Source organism: Budorcas taxicolor, chromosome 2 (genome assembly GCF_023091745.1).
Source record: "Budorcas taxicolor isolate Tak-1 chromosome 2, Takin1.1, whole genome shotgun sequence".
Classification (NCBI taxonomy): Eukaryota; Metazoa; Chordata; class Mammalia; order Artiodactyla; family Bovidae; genus Budorcas; species Budorcas taxicolor.
The window spans coordinates 128795814-128822538 of record NC_068911.1 but is presented as its reverse complement, the minus strand read 5'-3'; the positions used below and the strand labels follow the sequence as shown (position 1 = coordinate 128822538).

At 34.8% G+C, this 26725-nt stretch overlaps 1 protein-coding gene across 1 annotated transcript in view; it reads right to left on the bottom strand.

Annotated features, from left to right (window-relative positions):
• Positions 1-630: 630 nt before the first annotated feature.
• SLC39A10 (solute carrier family 39 member 10) overlaps positions 631-26725 on the bottom strand; it is a 36639-nt gene continuing 10544 nt past the window's right edge. Inside the window, exons 3-9 of the mRNA XM_052636021.1 lie at positions 24824-24993; positions 22567-22755; positions 17460-17580; positions 15889-16257; positions 14699-14779; positions 6100-6290; positions 631-789 (exon numbers count right to left, since the gene is read on the bottom strand). Coding sequence (XP_052491981.1) covers positions 631-789; positions 6100-6290; positions 14699-14779; positions 15889-16257; positions 17460-17580; positions 22567-22755; positions 24824-24993 — 1280 coding nt within the window. The remainder of the gene's footprint in view (positions 790-6099; positions 6291-14698; positions 14780-15888; positions 16258-17459; positions 17581-22566; positions 22756-24823; positions 24994-26725) is intronic.

Below are 26725 nucleotides of genomic sequence, written 5' to 3'. Positions count from 1 at the left end.
CTGCAAGTTTAAACCCTATGCAGATATATACAAAAATAGTAACTCTAGATTCAAAGAATAAGGGCCTTTTCCCAATGCTAAATCCATACTCTAATGCAGCCTGAGCTTTCCTCTAGGTGCTACAGTCCTACCTTATGCAGCTTCAAAGCTGTGTCATGTTGATCCCTATTACCATATGTAGCTGAATTAAAGGACACTACAATTCACTTTTAGCACAAAGAAAAGTCTGCCCAAAGTCCATTTAAAATATTTTTAAAGTTTAAGTGATTTTTTTCTTTTTGGTTCAATTTCTATTTCTGCATAGCCACAGAAGTTTCTACTAATAGAGACTACTTTAGTGTTTTTTATATGATTATTTCTTTATAAAAAGTCTTAATCAAACCTATATCAACATTGGTTCATGGAGTCCCATTTTCTCCTTTCTTTATCACAAGTTTTATATTTTTAAAAGACCCCTTCATGCAGGGAAAACAGTACTGAGCACTGGTCTTTGTGGTTAGGCTCAAATCTATGAACTTGTAAGTAGTGCAAGCCACTGACTTTTCTTTGAGCAACGTGCTTACAGTACAAGGAACAGATGCAAAGCTGCATGGTAACATTCTCATCATCAGCAGTGATTGCTGGGAATGGTCAAAACTGGAGGTCAAACACAATTTTGTCTTCATAGAGGGCAATTACCAGCATAATGGCAAATCCAAACAGCAATCCTAAATTCTGAAGAATGAATTGCCCCACTGGACAGAAGCCATGTTCTTCATTGTCACCATCACCATGCAACATTTCTGGAAGCTAAAAAATATTTTAAAAATATTTTAAAACAATTTTGTATAATCTCATTTTTTAAAACATTTTCCTACTTAAGAAAGTTAGTGACTAAAGTACAACTACTAATAATTTTGAACATGGTGCTAACCATATTTTAGTCAAACACTTAGAAATTTTATGCTCTAGCTATGTACTAAATAAACACTAAATCTGTGCCCTCCTCACCTCCCAACAGAACACATCATATATGTATTAGTTACTTTTTAAAAGTTTTACTGTCTACCAACATTTCTGCTAAAGTATAAAACTTTAGCAGTTTTGCCAATGAAACTCAGAAAAGAACACTACAATTCCCACACTTACTGATATATCTTAAGCTCACTGAGAAAGTAAGATTCCTTTGGGGGCTATTTCATTCAAAACTATCATTTATTCACCCTTTTCCATCTAAATTCTCATTTCCAACTGAACATTTCACCAAGGATACAGAGTAACAAGACAATTCCAAAATTGATACCTCTATGCTCTTAAAAGCCATTATTTTTCTTCCAAAGACAGACAGAAATATTGTATCAAGGCTGTGCAGCAGTACTACCAAGTTATGCATGCTATCTTCACAATGTCTTCTATTTTCCTAACAGTGATAACATTTTTAAAATTTGAAAGTTTCCAATATCTTTAAAGGCACAGTGCACTGAAAAGTATAGTTCAGCTTCTAAAGCACAAGCATATACCACATTTAAAAATAATCCATAGAAAAGTATAAAACTAAAATCTTTAATGTGTCTAAGTAAAAAGGATTTGCTGAAGGATGAATGTATGTGCATTATTATAAGCATACATTCTTCCCACCCAAACATAATCAAAATTTAAAAAGAACTATTTCCAATTTTCATATTCATTTTTGTTTGTTTTTCAAGCTTGCAGTGAATATCTACAGGACACTGATATGCTACTCTATTTGACACTAAGCTTTTACTCCAAACAGTATCTTGGTACTCTGGGGTTTAGGGAGGAGAAATGCAGTGTTAAGTACATAATGTCTACAAGGAAGAAATATCATTATTCATTATTAAATAATGAATACAATTAATCCAATTACCATGCTTTGACAGTGCTACAGTGTATTTAACAATCTCCTGAGAGTCCTATCTAAGAACTACTTCACGCTGGTTAGCTGTTCGGTTTAAAGAAGTCTGTGCAGTAGTGTATGCTAATGGAGGTTACTGTTCTTATCCAGCAGAATTAAGTAGTAGAGACCATTATAAATGTCAGAGGTGGATAACTGTGACAGACACTATATGGTCCACAGAGTTTAAATATTTATTATTGTTTCTTTTACAGAAAGTTTGCCAACCCCTAGATTAAGACTAAAACTGGCAGGTTCTTACCTATCATTTTAGAAAGAAGACTACTTTTATTGTTACAAAAACTTTTTCCCCAAGATTTTATGGCTACAAAAACTTTTAACTTTCCTTAGTATTTAAGGATAAACAATATACGTTTCACAGAAATATTCCCTCTAGACATGTGCACATATCAACAAGAAGAGGCACCATAGTGCCTTCCTCACACTCAATTCTGTCCTGAATGCTAATGCCAATATTGTCTGTCATAAGCACTGTTAAGAGCCAGTCAGTACCTACTTGTAGATCATAGGTGTTAACATGCAACAGTGCTTGTTGATAAACAGGCACTATCCAAAGCTTCCAAAAAACCAGAAACTTCCAACTTGTTATCTGTCTAAAACTAAAACTACTGGTATTGATGCTATCTTACTTAATGACTATATAAATCAATATAAACTTCCTCCTTCTAGCTAAAGTGGTCTTTATAAAACAAAAATGAGATAATGTCTGTCATTGTTGCTTAAACCTTTTAATGGTCTCCCAAAATTCATAACATAGACTAATCTTTTTAGCATGGCAAATTCTGTGACTCATGATCTCATCACCAACTACCTAATTAATGACACTGTAGGTATATTACCTAATATATGTCCTAAATGAGTCCTAAAATATATGTGGATAGTTTGTCCCTGTCTTTTAGAACACTTAGGTGTTTTCAATTGAGACATTATCACTACTCTGCAAAAAGTATTTTTTTATGAAATATGATTCATTTTTATTTGCTTGCTTTATTAGCAATAATCATCTTATTTCCTCAGAAATATAGTCCCAGAAGTAGACTGACTGGTAAAAGAAATGATGTTATTTCTTATATGCCCTTTCCTCTTGATTCAGATAAACTCTTCTACCTTTTTTAAATACTTGGCTCAAATTTCCCATTCCAGAAAAACTTGCCTAATTTTATTTCCCAATTTCTTAGCTAGACTCTAATTCCACAAACATGGTACATCAGTCTATCATAACATGCATCCAAAGGATTGTAATTGATGGCTACTTTTCTTCATTAGACTATAAATTCCTTACTATAATGACACTCTTGTTCTTTTTACAAGTTTAGCTCTCTAGTATAAGAATTAGCTCATTCACTCTTCATTCAATTAATTATGAATTAATTATACATCTCCAGCAGTAACTGAAATATTATAAAAATGCCTGCCTTTCAAGAACTGATTGCCTAATGGGGCACAAAATGAACCCAATAAATAAATAAAATGTTCAGTGTGTTATTAGTAAATTTAGATACCAGTGCAAATGAGAAAAAGTAAAGTAGGAATACAGGATGTGAAATGTTGGTGTGGAGACTGAAATTTTAGATAGGGTGCCTCAAGAAGTAAGGGAACTGGCCAGGAGAATGTCTCAGGAAAATATTCCACAGGAGTAATCAGCGAGAGCCAGGACCCTGAGGCAGAGTATGCCTCCTGGGGGAGCAGAAGTGAGGTAATGTTAGGAAAATTAGGGATGGAAAGGGAGAAGAAACAGGAGGATAAAAAACCTTGAAGATCAAAACAAGAACTCTGTACTTCTGCTTTAATGAGATGGAAAACCACTGAAGGGTTTGAAGCTCACAAGTGATATGATCTAATCTAATCTTATAAGGATCAGTTGAAAAAAAAAGGTTACCCAAGGTGTGGTGATAGATATAGAGTGTGGTGGCTAGGACAAAAGCAAAAAAGCAGGGAGAACAGTTAAAAAGAGATGATGGTGCCTGGAATGAGATTGGAGTATAGGTGCTGAGGAGATGGAGCCCCAGTATATGAGGAAGGGACAGAAAGAAGAGAGTCAAAGAGAGATACTCAAGGTTTTGATCTGAGAAAGAATAAAGAAGAAAAATGTTATCATTAATAGATGGAGGATTTTTAAAAAAAAAATAGATGGAGGATTCTCAAGGAAGTGCTGGGGTAAGGAGTAGGGTTGGCAAATATCAAGAGCTGGTTTCTGAATATATTAAGTTTATAACACCTTTTAGATACTCAGGTTAGCTGGTAGATAATGCTAATCTGGAGTTAAGGAAATGGCCTGGGCTAAAGATGTCAAGGAAGTGAAAGTGTTAAGTCACTCAGTCATGTCCAACTCTTTGTGATCCCATGAACTGTAGCCCACCAGACTTCTCTGTCCATGGAATTCTCCAGGCAAGAATACTGGAGTGGGTAGCCATCCCCTTCCCCAGGGAATCTTCCCAACTCAGGGATCAAACCTGGGTCTTCTGCATTGCAGGCCAATTCTTGACTGTCTGAGCCACCAGAGAAGCACAAAAAATGTGATGTGTGTGCTCAGTCGCTCAGTCGTGCCTGACTTTTTGTGATCTCATGGGCTGTAGCCTATCAGGCTCCTCGGTCCACAGGGTTTTCCAGGCAAGAATATTGGAGAGGGTTGCAAAGTTAGAAATTATCAGCCAATAAATACTTAAAGCCATGAGACTTTAGCCATGAGACCAGGTAAGATTACTGAGAGGACTTTCATCAACATTCAGAGGTAAGGGAAGAGAAGAAAATCCAGCAAAACACTAAGAAAAGGCCAGAAACGTGGGAATTCACGAAATAGTGGTGGTACAGAAGCCAATGGCCAGGGAAACATTCCGAAGAGAAGAGAATGATCAACAGCCAAATGCTACTGTTAGGAAAAGTGAAATGAAGACGAACAGGGTGGGTGACCAGCGGATTTAGCAATGCTCTGGTGAATGGTAGATCTGACAAAGTAACCTGGCAGAGCACTCAAGGAGAAAACCTAATGAGCTAGACTCATGAGAGAAGAGAATTAAAAAGCAAGAACGGGTAATTGCTATAACTGGGAAGGAGAATAATAAATAGGGCAGTAGCTAAAACTGAAACTGGAATTTAAAAAGATCCTCTTCCACCCTAACTTTTTAAGATAGGAAAAGTAACATGAGGTTTATATACTGATAGGAATGATCCAGCAGGAGGGAAAAATAAATGATGCAGGAAAAAGGGAGAAATTTAAGGGAGTTGGGTTAGAGAGGGGATAGATAAGATCTAGAGAACAGTTTGAAGGAGCTGGATCTAGCTAGGAACACAGACGTTTTTTCATAGTAACAGGGACAAAAGCATTGACACAGGAAATGAATAGAAATGGTGATGGGAACTAGTGGGAAGTTGTCTCAGTGGCTTCAGTGTTCTCCATGAAATAGGAGGTAAGGTCATCAGCTAAACATGAGGACATTAAGTGAGGTGTTAGAGGCTTAAGGAGAGAGGAGGTAAATGGCTGCTTCTGGATATAAAATAAAAATTATTTTTTCTTACTTATTTTCCAAACTTGCTATAATAAATATTCTGTAATTAAAAACTTAGGTTATATAACTGAAACGAGACTATCTAATAGAGTCTACTAGGTAGAAAAGTGAACACAGTTATCTAGTTAAAAACAGAAATTAACCAAATTATTCTGCAAACACACTGCCTAACATATTTAGGATATAAAAGTAAAATTAAACTAATTAGTGTTACAGATTTATTAACTTTAAACTGAAGTTAGAAATAAGGGCAATTACATAAACCCCTTGCAATATAAACCATTTTCTGCAGAAGGCTGGAGAGATATAGTACTTCCTTCCTATTTGCTATTAAGCAAGCTCAAAGAATTATTTTGTTAACCATAAAAAAACACTTCCACCCCAATATTACAAAACCTTCAAAGTACTATAGTAATTATACCTTTAAATATTATTGATGGTTACTTTGAATAGTAACATTATTTGATCAAAAATTTTCAAGATAACTGGTTGCCAAAGAAGGAATACTCCTACTTAAATGTCTTTTCTTAATAGATTATTTAAGATATCACATGTCTTTAAAATGGGTTATGTTTATTAGTCTTTCAAACTACATCCAAAGAGTTCTTCCCATTTTTGGAAGTTCATTCTATTTACAGGTTTAGTATAAGAACAAAAATATAAAATAAGCTGTCTTACCATATCCACCAAGGCTACGTAGAGGAACATGCCTGCAGTGATTGCAAAGATCCAAAGTGTGATGTTATTGGCATATTGACCAACAGCTGTGCCTATGAGCATGCCTATGTAAGCCATCATGGCAGAGAGGAGGTTGTATACAATTGCTTGCTTTACAGTCATGCCTGCTTTAAGAAGAACTGCAAAATCACCTGCAGTTAAGACATAAAGTAAGTTTTAAAACCACAGGATTTTACTTACAAATTCAGGAAAACACCAACAAAAAAAAAACAAAATTAAGAATGACATAAAAAGATATATCTTTATAACTGAAATTTTATAATGAAATTTTATTTTACTTTTTAAACCTTAATACATGTAAAACCTTGGGTGAATCCCAAAGGCATCATGCTGAAAGAGAATCTGGAAGGTTATATATGATTCCATTATATGATATCCTCAAAAAGATAAAACGACAGTGATGAAGAGCACTTGGGGTCACCAAAGGGCAAGGATAGAAAAGGGATGTGACTACACAGGGACAGCATGAAGGGGTTTGTTGAGATGATGGAACTGTTATCCTTGATGGTGGTAGCAGTGACACAAATCTATATACATGTTAAAATTCAAAGAACTGTATATCAAAAAGCAAGGTCAATGTTACTTGATAACTGAAATGAAAATTTTACAGAACACCAAAAAGATGTAAGAAAAAAGAACTTCACCACAGCACTTTTTGTGAGCAACAAATAAAGCTCTCTACTCTGATCTCTGCCCTCTCTAAGGGAAATGGGCCAAGTAAGAACAGAGGTTAACAGATTCTAAGTATATTGTATGCAGTTTACATTTATGTTTTCTTTATTCCAAAAGAAAAGTTAAATCTTAATTCTGAAAGTCCTAAAAATGTAAAAAGAATAAAAAGACTTTTCTCACTCATCTGTCTAAAGCTGCTAAATAAAGGATTAAATATTGATTAGAGAGACATTACTAGAAGGGCAAAATGTTGCTAGAACTAAGTCTTGAAGCTAAAGGGTCAAAAGCAATAGTTTCATTAATTGTAAATTTTTTTGTTTTAGCTACTAAATATACAAACATCCAGTCAATTACTGAATGTTCAGTAGATGCAAGTTACTATACAGAATACTGAGGGCTGTTTCTTTCCCATGAGAAGGTATCTTACATGACTAAAAGCACATGATCTAGGTGTGTCTGTGTGTTTTTTTAAGCTATGATTACATGATTCTCATTTATAATAGATAAGTAGAAGTTAACAACAAAGAACTTAGTGCAAGGCATTATTTTCCATGTTCTAATGAAATGCTATAAACTACTCCTGCAACATTATTCAGAAAGAATACAATCGAGGCGATTACCTACCAATGGCTTCTAAACTGCCATTCTCCAGTTTCCACCTAATATTACTATACATCCTATATCTTCTCTCTCTCATCTTAAATACTTAATTCTCCTGCTGAGACTTGGAGTCAATGTCAATTTTTATCTCTTCTCTAGAGTTTTAAGTTCCTCTGGGCTTTCTTCCTCAGCTTCCTCTAAGCAAACAGTTCCCTAACTTCTTCCTCTACAAAGTTCCTCACCACACTTTCAATAATTCACCCATCTATTGTGTTGAAGGGACAATTTCGTTTAGCAGGGTTTAGGTAATATAAAATGAGACTACAGAAGTGACTTTTAGGTTATAAAATATAGTGTTTCCTTTTATAATTTCAAATAGAATTTTTAAAGGAGCATTATTGAATACTCATTGAACCAAAGTATCTAAAGTACAAACATCAATTCTGATGCCTTCCTGATAGTACTGGGTGGGAAGATGATTACTTTCATCCCTGAATAACCACCAAACAGCAAGAATTAACTACACAAGATTCCAGATGAGATATCTAGTTAATACTTTTTAAAATTAAGGTATAACTTACATATATAATCCTCCCCTTTTTTGATGTTGAGTTTTGACGAAAGTATATATTTTTAAAAAGTATATATATTATGTAAACATAACTATCAGACTCTGTTTCTTTACCTGCCCAAACCCCGAAATTTCCTTAGGCCCCTCACTTCTAGTGATCTGCTTTCTGTCCCTACAGTTTTGTCTTCCCCAGAACATCACATATATTATGTAGTCCTTTGAGTCTGTTTTTTTTTTTCCCACTTAGCATGATGTAAGATTCATCCATGTTACAATTTATATCAGAAAATCATGGCTTTTTACCACTAAGTAATATTGCATAGATGAACAATAGCTTATTTATCCCTTCAGTAGCTTAAAGACATTTCGGTTGTTTCCAATTTTTTGGTAATTGTGAATAAAGCCACTATACACATTCATAAATAGATTTTTGTATCAACCAAAACTTTTGTCTCCTGTATGTAGATACCTAGGAGTGGGATTTCTGGCAGCAATTTATGGGAGTTCTGGTTGCTCCTGATCCTTTCCAGCCCACAATGATAAATCCAGTACTGAATTCTCATGTCTTTATCTGTTATCTGCATAACTTCTTTAGTGAAATGCCTGTTCAAGCATTTTACCCTTTTTTTTAAAAATTGTTGAATTGTTGGTTTTCTTATTACTGAGTTGAGAGGTCTTTAAGCATCCCAAAAGATTTTGGTCAGATATATATTTTCCGAATACTTATTCCTAGTCTTTGGCTTGTCTCTTCATTCTCTTTAAGTGTCTTTTGTGTTGTGTAGAGTTTTTACTTTTTAGGAAGTCTACTTTATTACTTTTTTCCTTAAAGTAAGTAAGTAAAGTCACTCAGTCATGTCCGACTCTTTGTGACCCCATGGACTGCAGCCCACCAGGCTCCTCAGTCCATGGGATTCTCCAGGCAAGAATACTGAAGTGGGTTGCCATTTCCTTCTCCAGGGGATCTTTCCGACCCAGGGATCGAACCCGGGTCTCCCGCATTGGAGGCAGACGCTTTAACCTCTGAGCCACCAGGGAAGCTTAGTAGAGATGTTTTTGGCATTGTATATAAGAACAACTTGCTTAATCCAAAATACACAAGATTGTCTGTGTTTTCTTCTAAACTTCTTTTATATTTAAAAATTTCATTTAGATCAATGATCCATTTTTAATTTTTGTCTACGGTAGGATTTTTTTTGCAACTAGATATCCAATTATTGCAGAAACATTTGTTGAACTATTCATTCTACATGGAATTTCCTTTGCACTTTTGTTGCAAATAAGTTGCTATATGTGTGTGGATTCTATACCTCATTCCACTGATTTATGTACCTATTTTTTAACCAATATAAATTGTTTTGATTATTGTGGATTTACAATAAGTCTTAAATTTAGCCTTGGTTTACTTTTTAAAGTTCTTCTGGCCATTCCTTTCCCTTTCCATGAAAGTTTTTGTAAAAAAATTCATTTATCTCCAAAATACTCAATTCAGATTTCAATTGGGAATGTACTGAATCTATAGGTAGAATTAGTATCTTAGAAATGCTAAGTCTTTTGGTCCATAAACTTACAATAGATCTTCATTTAAGTTTCCTCTGATTTCTTTTGTTGGCAAATTGTAGTTTTCAGCATGCAGATTCTATTGTAGATTTTGTTAGATTTAACCAAAGTATTTTGTGTTTTTTGGTGTTACTGTGAACATTACTTTTTAAAAATTTCAATTTCTAATTGTTCAATGCTAGTATATAGCAGTATAAATGACTTTTATATGATGTTTTTATATCATGATGAATCATTTAAGAATCTATCTTTGTCCTACTCTTATCTCAGGTTATAATTTCCTCAAAGTTATCTGCATATTTTTCTACCCTTCTCTTCTCAGTAAGAACCTATATAAACATTTGAAAAATAAATCAAAGGAATCCTCAGCTGGAATTTTGTCAAAAGACAAATCAATATTCTTTCCTTTCTGCTGACAATGGATATCATTAGCACAAAGAATGAGGTGTGCCTACCAAAGGTGTTATATTAATGCAATCCAATGTTATAATTATGTTAATATCTGCTAATATGAAATCTTTGAGTTTTTTTTTTAAGTATATACTGTAAGGTTCTTTTTGTCTTAATTAATGCATGTATACAGATGTATAAGTCTAAACAGTGAATGTTCAATTTTCCCTGGACAATTTAGCACATTATGAGTATCTTATTTTGAATTTATTTAATTCTTAATACTCATGAGAAGGAAGGAAAAAATGGACAGCATTATAGACAGCCACTCTAAGCTGAGTCTTAACACATTATTGACCAGGGATTTTTTAAAAAAACTAACTCCTGTGGCATTAATACATCTCCAGTCAATACTGTGTTAGTAACACAGCTACATTTATTTATCAAAATGTTATTTCCTTAAGTTAAAACATTGGTCAATGTCAAGAAAAGAGTTTGGATCATCTACCTTTTTGGATTATCCTCAACCTCACTTCCCCTTTATACATTCTTATATAGGTTTTCTCATAAATTATTTTTCAAATGTTTCAAATATAGCTCCTTATGGAAAGGGTAGAAAAAAGTGGAAAGAATGCAAAAGAATAATATTGCAACTTACTTAAATTCAGCTACACAAGTTTGGCAAAAACAGAAGAAAGAGTAGTAAATCAGGTAATCTCATATTCATTACCATACACCACAGCAAACATGAAATGAGAAATCTGGGTTTTCTGTTTCCTCTGATGGCTTCAATTTCTGCACACCTCTTACAGGGGACCTCCCTATATTATTCTAAGGTTTAAAAGTACATGTTTTTTTCATATCACATTCCCAAACACAAAAAAACCCTACCTGGAACACAATTAGAGAAACAGAAATCTGTTCAGAAGAGGAACATCAAAATTTGGAATTACTGAGTGGACTGAGGATCAGTCTCCAAGGTACTAGAATGTAAGTGACCCTTGAACAATGCAGGGGCCCAGTCGAAAATCTGTGTATAACTTAATAATCAGTCCTCCATATACTCTATTCCACATGTGCAGATTCAACCAACTGCAAATCGTGTAATACTGTGGTATATACTATAGACCTTTAAGACACAGTAATGGGCACTTTGGTAAAATAGGGCATCTACTGATTAGATTATCCACTCATACTTATTTGGAGAAGAACAGAATGTAGAGAGAGGCATAGAAGCTTCTGAGTCAGAATTCCTAGGCAAGGAGAAAAACCAGTCCCTTGGAGGCTGAGACAGATGCTTGGCAGTTGTATAAGTTGTATAACTTCGGCTTCCTCAGTGGCTCAGTTGGTAAAGAATCTGCCTGCAATGCAGGAGACCTGGGTTTGATCCTTGGGTAGGAAAGATCCCCTGGAGAAGGACATGGCAACCCACTCTAGTACTCTTGCCTGGAGAATCCTATGGACAGAGGAGCTGGGCAGGCTACAGTCCAGGGGATCCCAAAGAGTTGGAAATGAATGAGAAATTAACTTTCACTTCACTTTCATATACTATAGAAAAAAAATTCTGCACGTACATTGACCAGCACAGTTCAAACCCACGTTGTTCAACGGTCAACTGTACATGTTTTTCCCCTTAGGGTATCACTTTAGTATAAAAATCTAAGAATAGTTTTAAGAATTCATAATCAAAAATTTAGCTAGGAAAAGACAGGTTTTATATCAAAGTATCCTAGAATGTGACATATTAGGCTGCTTTGCCAACATCTTAAACTGCTAAGTGGAAAGAGAACTTGTCCCTATCCACCTGCCTAGTGTCTGTCGCAGCCTCAAAGGGACTGGTTTTTCTCCTTGCCTAGGAATTCTGACTAAGAAGCTTCTATGCCTCTCTCTACATTCTGTTCTTCTCCAAATAAGCATGGTTAATCTAATCATAGTAGAGACATATATCTGGCCCTGTTTTACCAAAGTGCTCATTACTGTGTCTTAAAGGTAAAAACTTCCTTTAAGCCACCTCTACATTGTAGATGGATAAAAAAAAGCCAAAGCCCTTCAGGCCCACTCCAGAGGAGGAAGCTGGGTCATTTCTTTATGATCTTCCTTTTCCAGGAGCTTAGGCAACTAGCATGGGGCAGTTTGTCAACTTAGCACAAGGCATTGGGGGAAAACATACATTTTCATGTCTCACTCCTCTCCTTCTGGCAGAGCAGATGTACATCTGGATTGGAGTTTCCTCTTACAGCAATGTAAGAGCAATAATGTTAGTCGCTCAGTCGTGTCCAACTTTTTGTGACCCCATGGACTGTAGCCAACCAGGCTCCTCTGTCCATGGGATTTCCCAGGCAAGAATACCAGAGTGGGCAACCATTCCCTTCTCCAGGAGATCTTCCCGACTCAGGGATCAAACCTGGGCCCCCTGCATTGCAAGCAGATTCTTTACTGTCTGAGCCACCAGGAAAGCCCCAAATAGTCACATCTTAATCTCTGGTTTGTAGGGTAGAACAGGTAGAGATTTGGAGTCTCAATATTTCACTGAGGTGTCTTGGCTCAGGGTTTCACCAGAACTCTGCACTGGCTATCAAGCAAGGGCTTACTTAGCCAATAAGCTAGGTACTACATTTGTTTTATGTGTAGTTATCATTGTGTGTCACTCCTTCAATAAGAAAGTACAGGGGGAAAAAAGCAGTAAGTGACAGGAAGGCAACCATCCCTCATTTCCAAAGTCTCTGCTGTCAATTCTGTGCTGAAATGGAGCATGGCAAGTGGGTCAAGGAGAATTCAGTATAACCATACTTAATCATAAAGTGGCCTGACATATTCCTTTTAGGGGGTAGTGGGTGGGTAGGAAGGAAGCTGAAGGCTTTCCTGGCATACTATGGATGTGTGTGTGTGACTATCCAAGTTTATTACTAAGCAAACTTAAAAAAAAAAAAAAGGGTTAAAACAATTAGGCAATGTTTCTTATATATAAAAACTGACAGTCTTGATTTGTGTTGCTACTGAAATGCAAGGAAGTTATTTGGTACATCATTCTCTTACTAGCATAGGAAAGCAGTTAAATGTAACTGTGAGATATAATATCTCACAATGTAAGATGTAATATCTGCACACAAAAAACCTACATTATAAGAAGATAGGATATCTAAAAGGGAAATACACTAAGCATTAAAAGAAGGACCTAGAGAAAGTAAGTGATAAAGTTTAGAGGAAAGATAAACCTGAGGCATGGTGTAGTGGAGGGCAGTACTGAAGTTAGAGGAAAAAAGACTTAACATGCTACACTAGGGACAGACCTAGCAGGACAAGCCAGTTAGGAGGGAATGAGCAAGGAAACAGGTCAGGCACCCAGAGTGCAGGTTTGATGAACTGTGTTTGGGTGAAGTCGAAAACAAGTAACAGCAATTCAGTGAGTGAGGCTGAAAAGGTAGGTAGAAGCCAGATGTGAAGGTCACTGAAAGGAACATTAATGACTCTCAGCTTTTATTTTACATGTAAAGGAAGGGGACTGAAAGATTCTGATTAAATAAGCAAGTCACATCTAGTCACATAGTAACATCGACATATGTCAAGACAATAAGTATCTAAGACACACTGGAACAGAATGAAACCAGAACTATAAGTACTCCCTATGGAAAATGCCCAAGGAAAAGACAATGAAGGGTCTGGATAAAGGATTATGGGACATAAACAAGATATATAATTATATGCCCAAGGTTGACAAGGTAAATAAAACTATAATGAATCAAGTCCTAAAGAATAAGCACCAAGTAAGCAGTAAGAGATCTTTTTTAATTTATATGAGCAGTTAGGAATTAAGAAAATTATATAAGTTAATTCTACTCAAAGTGAGCCAATCAGTGTACTACCAATCAAGATAAACAGTCAAAATGATAGACATTTCAGTCAGAAGAAAGGGCACAGAAGAAATTCCTTGGATACTCAAGAGATGCATTTTTTTTCTTCCAAATTTATGTCGCCTTCATATCCCTCATATTTTCTATGTGAATATATGTTCATATTTTTTCTTCCATTTTTCAATTTATAGGAGGAAACCAAAACATAAGAAGAGAAATTTAAAAAACAATTGCTGGATCAAAAAATGCCTAGTAATACAATAAAGAAATATAACTGTACACCTTATAAATTGGCAAAAATTAGAGAGTTAATGCTAAGTGTTACTAGGGATGTAGAAACAAAGGAATTCTCAGTTATTACTGCTAGAGAGGACACTAGTTTGGTCATTCTCCACAGTGATATGATACTCTCAGGCATGCATATCTTAGGATCCATCAGTTTTGTTCCCAGGTATATATCCCATTAGATGTTCTCACAAGGGTCTCTCAGCATCAAGTCTACAGATGTTCAATGCACCATTATCTGTGGTGGCAGGAATTTAAAGGATACATGGAAAGTCCAACTACTGGGTGCTAAGCATGTAAAAATGTGGTAAATACACACCTTCAAGTACTAGGCAGAAACATTAAATTAATTCATGGAGTTAAAAATATACTGATTAGTAAATAAGTTAAGAAACAGTGGGCTATAACGATATTGTTTACATAAAATAAAAATACATAAAAAACAATACACACTTTTGGAAGCACATTAACAAAAATTTCAGTAAATAAGAGAATGATGACACTGAATACTTGCCATCAGCCATTTTTTATGTTTTAACATCTCTAAAATTTAGATGCATTTATATTAACTCTTACATTTGATGAAATCTGATAAATTTTAAGATCTTGTTACCTAATTCATGTGGCAGTTCATGACAGAAGACAGCTATAGAAGTACTGATTCCTCCCGTCAATCCAGCACTGAAAGCTGCTCCTAAGGTTGGGGGGGTGGAAAAAATCCAAGTGACATTTACTGATCTTCTCTTTTTCTATTTTCATTCATAATGGCAGGTGCATTCTCTTTTACCTAATTTCATAATGTATGAGTGACTCACTAATCTCATATACTATAGTTTTTGAACACAGAGAGTGAAGTACAACAGGTATGTGACAACCAGAGAAAGCTAATCAATGAAATAAATATTCCCTATTGAATTAAATTCTTTATTTGTGTAATCTTCTAATTCACTCACAGCATCAGAGCAGTAACAGTTTTAGTGTTTCAACCTCTGACCTCAGTTTTAAGTCATGTAAGTCTATAACTGCACTTGTTCTTGCAAACTAATATTTATAGATATTCAAATATTTAAAAGTATCCATATCCACATTTTTCTAGGTCTAGAGCATGGATGGTATAAATTATTATTTGTCAGATGGTCCTGAATACTGAAATCAGAGGTATACATGCGTTTGCTACTACTTATAAAATTCTTTACTCGTTAATGATGACAGCCACTGAAGCTTCAAAAATATGATCTCTCCTGAAAGAAACCAGTCTACTTCTGAATAATTATTTAATAGTCTGGATCTCAAAAGAAAATTATGTATTGATCACATTTAATGTTCTCCTAAACTGGTAACATCAGTTTATATTAACAAGATTCTAATATATGTTTGGATTTGATATAATGGATTTTTATCATTGTAAAATTTTTCTTCACTTTTTAAAGTGTAAAAAAAATTTTAAACCCAAGATTCAAATTCATTTGTTCTTATTCAGAAATGTATAAATGAAGGTATTTGAAAATATGTTAAGGTAGCTTTTTCAATATGGTAACTATCCCTTCAATAAGAAATCAAGTTACTAAAGAAGTATACTGCAGACATCTGTTTACATGTTCAAAGAAAAACCCACTGAAAGTATACCTTTATGCCCTCAAGTAGACTTACCAAAGACACTGACATCACCTTTGGAAAAGCCAATGACAGGACTAATATATAACAGTATACTTGTTAAGCTCCAAGATTAGTACTAAAACAGTGGAAAACAGAAAATTGTCTTAAGGAATAACAAATTATAACCCAAGTTTTAAGCCTACTTACCAATTGCTAACCCATCACTGAAATTGTGGATGCCATCTCCCATGATTACCATCCAAGCGATATTAGCTATTCCTGTTTCTTTCAGATCTGATCCAGAATGACAGGGACCATGTGAATGATGAGAATGTTTGTGGTGCCACTGATGATTATGCTTCCTCAGCACAGTTTTACTCTCATCATGGTGGTTATGTGCAGTAGCATGGAGGTCGTGCTCATGAATGGCATGCATTCCATCACTGTGAGAATGGTCCATGATTTTCTCCTCTTCTATATGAAGGTAATTTTTAGGAGGGGATTCTTGCTGGCCTTCTAAATCAGTCAGTTCAGTTTCATTAAGTCGATCTTCAGAAACAACCGAGTCATCAGTTCCTACATTTATAATGGCAAAGGATATGCTTTATCAACAAGTACATGAATGCATATTTGCTTAATTTAAACCCAGACAAAACAGCAGTGTAAGGTGAAAGTCTTTTATAATTCCTAAATAGACATTAAAAAACAAATAAATAAGGAAATATACATATGCATACACATAAACTGGGGTTTTGAGAGTCTAAAAGATGAATCAGATGAAGTAAATGAAGGGAACTGAAATCAACAGCAAAGAGAGGATAGAAACTGGCACTCATGAAGACATGTGAAGCTTAAGGAGCATATCACCAACAGTTGAAAATAAAAGTAGAAAGTTACTATAGAATTCCCATGGTAACAAAATAAACCCATAATTTTTCAGAGAACAAAGGAACCTTAAAGTTTACCCACTCTAACTTTCTCTTATCATTTAAGAAAACAAAGAAAATTTAAATCACTTGCATCCTCTGGGTGCTTTACATATCTGAACAAGATCATTTCTAGATCATTATGAAAATGAAGTTTAAAAACCCATAAGTGATAACATCTGTCACATTTTTTAAAAATGAAAGTTGGCCTCTCATCTAGTTTACAAAAGCTATTATATGACAAAGATTTGCTTCACAAAACATATTTTGGGGTAGAGTCTACAGTTAATATCTAGGCGGTCTCTTCTAAAGAAAATCATTAGTAATATTCAGGGGAAAACATTTAAGTTCACAAATGAGAAAACTTATAGTTAAATATTAGGTTTTCCTGAAAATTTTAAGCTACCTCATCATTACATCAATACAAAACACAATAGATGAATGGAGGAGCAGAGATTTTTATGTACAAGATCACTCTCCTTTAAGTACAAAGGTCTACTCTCCTTTTCTCACATGAAAACAATCATATATGGAGGGCACAGAGATTTTTGCCTTACCAAGAAATAAAACACTAATTTAAAGATGTTTTCTTTTTTTTTTTTCTGTAAAGTAAAAAGTGCAATATCTTCCTTGCCTGGTAATATAATGAATTGGCCCTATATCCCAGTATAATAAATAAGGCTGAAAATAATCATAACATGAACAAAATCAGTTGAGACACATAAGGAAATAAAAGAAACTAATATTAGAGAAGCCACAAAGACAAATTTCAAACAACACAGGTACAGTTTAGATGCAAAATTTCAATTTTTATATTTTAAAGGTTTCTCTTTAGTCAGAACTGTTGTCTACCGGCAAGAGGCTTGAGCTGAAGCCAGTCAGCATCTGGTGTATTATTTAACTTATGATCTGAAAGCTTCCTTCCAATAGCCGATTCTTCTGTGTTCTGCTTCATAAACCATTTCTGTTTTCCCTGAAAAAAAAAAAAAGAAAAATCTGGTATAAGCATTAAATCTGCAGGCACAATTAGCTACAGTATTCACTGTTAACATCTATGGGGATAAATGGTGGTAATTTTATAAAATATTTAGAAAAGGAGAAAAAACTTTTAGAAATTAATCAAAAGATCTAACTAGATGAAAACTCCAACTAAAGTTGCATGTTTCTTTTCAAATATTCAACTAAATGGTCTAATTCATATACTTCCAAGATAAAAATAGGGTAAAGAGTACTGTATTATTATGTGCAATCCAAACAAAATGTGAGATATATATGTAATATTGCTCTCATTTAATACTGTGTAGGAATAGGAAATTTTAAAAAATGAAAGCTTATTCCTTTGAATTTCTTTCTGTATTTATCACAATGCCACTTTCCCCTATATGTGACAATAATAGAGACAAACTTGAATTAAAATCCCAAGTCTACAGTTTACCTTTATGACACGTGGACAAGTTAAGTTTATTGACCCTAAAAATATTCATCTATAAAATGAAAATGAGATTCTTACAAGGATTAAATGAGGTGATATATGAAAATGACCAATTAATTACTACTGACTTAACAGCTTTGCAATAAAGACAACTTTCCTTTCTCATTTAATCTGTTCTCTAATAAAGTCTGTTATATTTCATTGTTTAGTTTTGAATTTACCTACATTCTCTCTTGATAGTCTGGCTTCTCATCAGTCTATCACTAACAACTCTTCTGACTTAAATTTATACTTCTAATCAATGTTCATTTTTTAAAAAGCAAATAACTATTTTAGAACAGAATGAAAGTAAATCCTTTCTGGTTTTGCTTATAGCCTCTGAACTATGTTTCAGATGTTTAAGTCTTCTAACTGCTGCATAAGTAGATTTGTTACAGCTGACTGAACGTGCAGTAGAGTCTCCAAAAGATGGTCACCATCAATTTCTTTTCTCCCTGTATAAGTATTCTTTTCCATCCATAAGGAACCTTACGGTGGAATCTATTCAGAAAACTAAGATCATGGCATCCGGTCCCATTACTTCATGGCAAATAGATGGGGAAACAGTGGCTGACTTTATATTTTGGGGTCCAAAATCACTGCAGATGGTGATTGCAGCCATGAAATTAAACAATGCTTACTCCTTGGAAGGAAAGTTATGACCAACCTAGACAGCATATTAAAAAGCAGAGGCATTACTTTGTCAACAAAGGTCCGTCGAGTCAAGGCTATGGTTTTTCCAGTAGTCACGTATGGATGTGAGAGTTGGACTATAAAGAGAGCTGAGCACCAAAGAATTGATGCTTTTGAAGTGTGGTGTTGGAGAAGACTTTTGAGAGTCCCTTGGACTGTGAGGATATCCAACCAATCCATCCTAAAGGAGATCAGTCCTGGGTGTTCATGGGAAGGACTGATGTTGAAGCTGAAACTCCAATACTTTGGCCACCTGACACAAAGAGCTGACTCATTTGAAAAGACCGTGATGATGGGAAAGAGTGAGGGAAGGAGGAGAAGGGGACGACAGAGGATGAGATGGTTGGATGGCATCACCGACTCAATGGACATGAGTTTGGGTAAGCTCCAGGAGTTGGTGATGGACAGGGAGGCCTGGTGTGCTGTGCTTCATGGGGTCGCAAAGAGTCGGACACGACTGAGTGTCTGAACTGAACTGAATTCCTTGTCCCTAAATTTTCACAGGTCTTTTGACTTGCTTTGACCAAACAGAATCCAACAGAGGTGATTCTGTGCCGGTTCTGACCTAGTGTGAGATAAGCCTGGCACCTTTGCGTTTTCCTCAGGGAATTTGCCTACTATGCTATGAAGAAGCTCAGTCTAGACTCTGAAGAGAGGCCATGTGGAGGAGTACCAAGATGCAGAAACAGACTGAGGCATTCTGAGACCTTTCCAGCCCTGAACTGCCCTAGTCAACCCAGACCAGAGGAGTTTGAGTGAGTCACGCAAGCTGACACCGTGTGAAGCAAAAGAACTGTCCCACTGAATCCTGCCTATTTTGGGGGCTTGGGGTTGTTCTGCTTCATAGCAGTAGATAATAGAAACTGAGGAAACAGAAAATGTTCAAAAGAAAGTAATACGGAGACACCCTAAAGAGAAGGAAAGAAACAGCAGCTTTAACATGAGATGAAGAAAAGAAAAAAGGAAGGAGGAGACAACAACAGTACAAAAGTCAATGAGACAGATATAGAAAGTAAAACACCAGCTGGGAGTCTGTTTAACTGCTTTGTTTCTGACTGTTGACTTTCCTAAAAACTTGCCAAGTGACTACCCTTAAAGTCCCAACTTGCTGAAACCAGTCAGCATCTGGTATGTTACTTAACTTGTGTTCTGAAAGCTTCCTTCCAATAGTTGATTCATCTACACAGAACAACAAATGTCTGTTCTACTCAAGTATCACTAATTACCTTTCTTCAAAAAACACTATATACTTTTTCATCTTAGGTTACTTATTGTCCTATTTATCATAAAGGAGGAGAACTGATTTATCTACCTAGACGCTCTTCTTTGGTATACTTGAAGAATTCCTTACTATTACATTTAGAATGCCACGTAGAGAATGGTATACTTTTCAGATTTTTACTTCCCACAATTTCAAATATACAAAAAATTGCCATGTTTTGACAATTCTCTTCTCATGCATCAGTTTGCTTTATACAAATGTGTTCAATTTTGTCAGTAAGTCTAGGTTCAAAACGAGTTCAAGATTAAATTATAAAAATTTATTTACTTTGAACTATATCTTAAAGGACTACATTTCAAGGTTCACATATTGCTGAAGCCTGGCTTGGAGAATTTTAGGCATTACTTTACTAGCATGTGAGAGTTGTGCAGTAGTTTGAACATTCTTTGGCAGTGCCTTTCTTTGGGATTGGAATGAACATTGACCTTTCCCAGTCCTCTGGCCACTGCTGAGTTTTCCAAATTTGCTGGCATATTGAGTGCAGCACTTTCACAGCATTATCTTTTAGGATTTGAAATAGCTCAGCTGGAAGTCCATCACCTGCACTTGCTTGTTCCTAGTGATGCTTCCTAAGGCCCATTTGACTTCACATTCCAGGATGTCTGGCTCTAGGTGAGTGATCGCACCATCATGGTTATCTGAGTCATAAAGATCTCTTTTGTATAGTTCTGTATATTCTTGCTACCTCTTCTTAATATCTTCTGCTTCTGTCAGGTCCATACCATCTCTGTCCTTTACTGTGCCCATCTTTGCATGAAATATTCCCTTGGTGTCTCTAATTTTCTTGAAGAGATCTCTAGTCTTTCCCATTCTATTGTTTTCCTGTTTCTTTGCATCAGTGTTAGTACACACAATTGAAGAAAATTAGAGCCCCACAATAATTCCACAACTTTTTTAGAACCCTGCAATTTGTATTGTGTTCTAAATTTGTTATTTACAGAGAGGGACTTTAAATTGTTTATCTAATCAACTTCTAGATTCTCTCATTTAAATAATTATCTTAATCACATTCTCTTCCCCATGCCATGACTCAAGACCTCTTCACCTCTCCTCTAAAAATCCTGCAGTAATCGCTGATTCATTTCCTTCCAGTCAATTTTACCTTGGCATCCCTCCCACCATTGTCAATTCTTCACCTATCCACATGACCTTTCACGTGGCCCTTCACAAGCCAAATGCTGTTAAATCTTTTCACTTTTCTCTAAGTTGATCCTTCAGAAGTCCTTTGACCATTCCTGAGAAAACACTTCACTGAATGCACCATCTTGATCAAATCTCCTCTGGAAGCAATTAAATACAATGCCCTGACTAAAATATGGCCATTAAAATTAAATACACTACTTGGAATATGATATGAAAATACAGATGAGAAGTAGAATTTATTTCCCCATGCATTTAATAACAACTGGAAATCATGATGCATGAGTCAAAGTTTCAGAGCTAGTTTGTGGCTAGACAAGAAATAGAATCACTCTTCCTGAATCCCAGCTCAGAGTTCTATTCTAAGCCATATGTCCCAAGAGGATATATACAAAACACATACATACACAAACAAGAATATATCTGTAAAAAAACAGCATTAAAGTTCTATTATAACAGTGGACTGTATATATTATGGCGACAATGACTATCCACTGTCCTTGAAGATTTTTTTTTTAATATTTGTAGCTAACTAAGAAAATGTAAAAGTTTTCTAACTTGTTATTTTGTGAAGCTTTCTAAAAATGTCCTCTAGGATTTACTTAAACAAAATATACTGAAAACAATCAGTATCCATATCACAATCATGTTAATGAGATGTATTCAAGAAGACCCTTAGAGACAGATGTGAACAGGAAGTGTGTAAATCATAGTGAATGACAGTATCTTATTTTCTTGTGGGAAAAATTCTTTTAGATATTTGTCTTATTCTACTAAATGTGACCCAAAAGACAGTTCATGACAAACAGGGCATTTAATCAATAGTCCAAGTACCATCTCTGAAGTGTTTTGTTACTTTACATGAACCACCAAATCCTTAATTTCATTAATATTTTCTTCCTACAAAGCCTTCTGAATCTAAATTCTTCTTACCTCTAGTACTTACTTACACCACTGGCAAGGCATTTCTGGTATAGAAATTTGTTGTGTGAAAACATTTTCATTAAAAGATATGTCAATGGTAGCCTCTAATACTTGAAAATATTACCTATGAAGACCAATTAGACTATTTATATATTTTTGCATTTTTAGTAAGCATAAATTGGCCAATATTTTTCCAAACTATTTAAGTTAACTAGATAAGAAGCAACACAAAATTAACTGAAACTGGACTCCTATAGCTTGATTATAAATGCTAAAACAAATATAATGACAAAAAAAACTGGCAAAGATCAGTTTTTCCTCTGAAGACAGTCTATTCAATGATATTTAATACATACCAACACCATGATTAAGAAAAACACAAGGCCTTCCCCAAAACAAAGGTTTTTGAGTTCTACCTTTCAGAAAACAAATAATTAAAAAATACTTACCCTTTGCTGTTTGTAGTGCTTAAACATTCTAATGCAATGTTCAATGATAAATAATAAGTAAATGCCTCCTAGAGCAACGAGTCCTTTCAATACAGCATCATATTCTTCCAGAAACTTCTTAGATTCGTGTCCATGAGAATGTCCATGCCCGTGTGCATGTTGATGACTGTGATCATGTCCGCCCTGAGACTATTAATGAGAATAAGAAAAGCTTCTAAACCAGTAATTCAATGCTACTTTGCGAATATAATCTCCAGAAAAGAAAAACAATCCCCTGTTACATCACTTGAATATAAGTAGTCTTCCATTTAATTCTGTTATACTCAGTGGCCTGGAAAGTACTACACTTCATGGTAACTCTAAAACAAAGACCCAAAATTTCAAACAGCTATCAGGGTTAAGATATTAATACATCCTATAGTGAGAGAATCAATCCAGGAGTAAGAATAGAGGGAATGATGGGTCCTTTGTAAACTGAAGTAAATATCACCCAGATATAAGACTTATTATCTGTAAAACTAAAATAGACTAATTCACCAGCAGGTAACCATTTCTAACTCCCTATAATCTAACTTTCTCTTAAGCTAATTTTTATAATACTTTTCTTTATTAATTATTTCAAAGAAGTGATGAGATGTTATGTCTGTGTATACTGTTGAACATGAGCAGAAGTATATACTTAAACATGTGTTTAATTTTCTACATTTTAAATCTTTAGCAAAAATAAACATGTATACAGAAACAAAGCTCTTTTAAAACTGCAAAACATGTAAGTTCTATCATATTAATCTTAGAGAATGTTAAAGAGAACTGGTCCTCAGTATTTTCCCTCTTTGTAACATTTATTTACATTCTTTCCTTATTTGCAAGTGGTCAACAGAAGAGGTTGCTGAACCTCTTAAAGAAGATAAGACCATTACAAAAGGTAATAGCTTCATTTAATTAACACTTAAGAAAATAAATAAGTTAAATAGCACTTAAACATTGTTTGCACTTCAACTATTGGCCCAGTTCTGAAGCAGACTGTTGCTATGCTTGGTGGCTGGGGAGAAAGGGCAGGCAAGGGGTTAAAATAAATGGGAAAGTAAGTTATATATAATGAATCAACAGCCAAAAAAAAAATGCACATTCACAGTCTTAATATTAATTTTTTAAAAGGCAATGCCATACATTGTTCTAGACACTAGATTGGGAATTCTCAATCAGGAGTGCAGAAAGGAAGAACAGGTGTACACAACACACAAATACAATACTGTCTCCCAAATACTCCAGAAGGGAAGAGATGAGAACATAAATATTCAAATCTATAATTTTACATTCAGAAAACAAAAAAGCTCTGTTGTTTTCATAATCTGAAGGACAGGCAGTAATACTGGTTTAAACATTATTAACTGGTGATAAGCCTTTTAAAAGGTTGATAAGCAAGGGAATAGGAGTGTGGTGCATGTGCCTGTACAAGTGCTCGGTCAGGTCTGACTCTTAGCCCACCAGGCTCCTCTGTCTGTGGGACTTTTCAGGCAAGAATACTGGAGTGAGTTGCCATTTCCTCCTCCAGGGGATCTTCCCTACCCAGGGATGGAACCCGCGTCTCTTGCGTCTTCTGCATTGGCAGATGGATTCTTTACCACTGCACCAACTGAGAAACCCAGGAGTGCGGACTTATGATCATATCATTAGAAGTGTTCCCAAATGGAAGAACACAAGTGGTACACCAGGTGAAAAGATAAATGGCCCCATGTGTAAAGAGCTTAAACATCTAAAATCATTAACTGAAGATGTCTGCCTGTTCCGCTCAAATAAAGATGCCTGTGGAGCACTGGCTATGTGCACAATCATTATAAAATACCATATACATTTCTTCTAATGGCTTTCTTGAGAAACCACAAAAATAAAACACTCACTGATCACTAAATATTCACTTTCAGAACTGCTAATAGAGCATTTTTCAAATTTCAGCTTCACTGAGGTGTAAGTGACATATGTAATTGTAAGAGAGTGAAAATGTGCATTGTGATGATACAATATGTATATGTTGTGACAAGTGAAGATAAAAGTGACACTATCAGTTTTTGCTATTTTAAAATCTAATAAATTCAATTTTAAAAATACTACTTAATTTAAAACTGTACAAATGAAAAAATACTTCATCCTATAAGCAATAAAACAACAGAAAGATTAGTATGCTATAGTTTGCTAATAAAGGACCCTTTTAGCTGAAATACTTTTACTTCTTAAAAAGACTGAAAAGGTTTCTTACATGGGGCAGTAGATGAAGAAGGGCGTCTCCACTCATTGTTCCTACAGCTAGTGCAACAAGGAATGTAAGAAGGAATTTGAAGCATCCTTGGTTAATGATGGGAACCAAGATCACGCCTAGCAAGGAAAGCAGGCTAATGACAGTGATAGAAATGATACCACAAATCCACGCTGTAGGAAGAAAGTAATGATCAATATTAGTATGCCATTATAAACAAAAAAGCTCCAAAGAATAAACATAAGGTAAGTGGAAGACTGATTATCCTACCCAGACTATGTTTTTTAATAAACTTTGTATTTTGGCACTACTGTGTTTAAAAACAAAACAATTATATTTAAAAAAAGAATTAAACTCAGACCAAGCTAGATATAGTATTTTCAGTGATCCACCTTATTAGAAACAGGGGCTTAAAATGACTTAAGGCTGTGGTTCACTTACACTATTTAGCTTTAAATAAAATTTTGCTAATGTCTAAAGGCACAGTCATAGCAATAAAACTGTTTACTTAGAGACTCTCATTATAAAACTCTCCTGTGAGCATTAAAGAATCTAAGCATCCAACACACTATAATCTATGGAAATCATTCTAATACAACATCTAAGAGACTTTTAAATATCAGCTCCAAATAGAAATATACTCAGATAAGACCCAAAAAAGCCTTATTACTGGTTGCTTTATTGTATTTCTTATTTTTACAAAGGATAATTCAGTCCTATTTTCCTTGATATCATCTTTCTTCCATACCCAGTTACAAATTCCCTTTCCCCCAATTTAGTTTTCTGTACAATTTACTACTTTTAACAGTATATAGTTTTAACTGGATCAGAACACAGGAGAAATGTTTTCATATGACTTGTAAGAAACAGGTGGAATTTTGTGCACATTTCTTCTTCTAGGCTATTCATAAACAGGTATCACAAATTAATGCCAGTGGTTCAGGGAGTGAGGCATTTTCATTTAAACTGAGAGATTACTTTTTTTAATGGCCTAAAGAAATGTTTTAAACTTTAATACAGAAAATTTCACTGAAGAGTGATACTTTTGAAAAGGTTTAATCTAAAATGATATTTTCCTAATCAAACCTAATAGGACTATACATCTGCTGAAAGACTTTATGTTAAGTCTTATGATAAATGAATAAAGGAAAAATGCATTTCTTCATCAAGATAACTTAAAATTTTGAAAGACAAACAGAAATAAAGATAGATAAAAAACTTTAATTGACCTGCTAAATGCTAAACTATCAATAAAAGTGTGTTTATTCATTGGACATTTTAGTCACACTATCCAATAACCTTAACACTACAGCTAATTATCATTAGCTAAATTAGTTCTGAATAAAACAATAGGTCATCTGTTATTAATGGAAGCACTGTGATTTATCCTAAACGTAACAGATAATTACTATGATATAAACACTGGGAAGCTAAAGGGTCAAAGAAGATTGAAACATAGCCAGAGACTGAATACACTGGCTTCCATCCTTCTTAAGGATTTGGGGGCAATAAAGTAACAGAAATTCAATTCTCAAAGAATCAAGGTCAGGGAAAGACTCATTATAAAGGCTACATCCTGGTTAGTGGATCCAAAAAATAAGGAGATTTCTCCCAACTATGGTTGGGACTACCAGGCACAGGGAACTGGAGTTAAACAAACAAAAAATAAATGTCATATTAAGAAAAATATAAGGTCAAACAAGGTTTAAAGACTGACTTCATAATGATGACTAAGTTAAGTTACTTTATTTGTGTGTGCCCCATGTAAAGATTGGAACAATAAAATCAATGGGTGGGAGAGCCTGGTTGGAGAAAAGAGACTGTAAGTATACATGAAGTCAAGGAAGCAATAAAGTTACTGGTCAACTAAACCAAAAAAGGTTTGTCAAAACTACTGCAACTCTC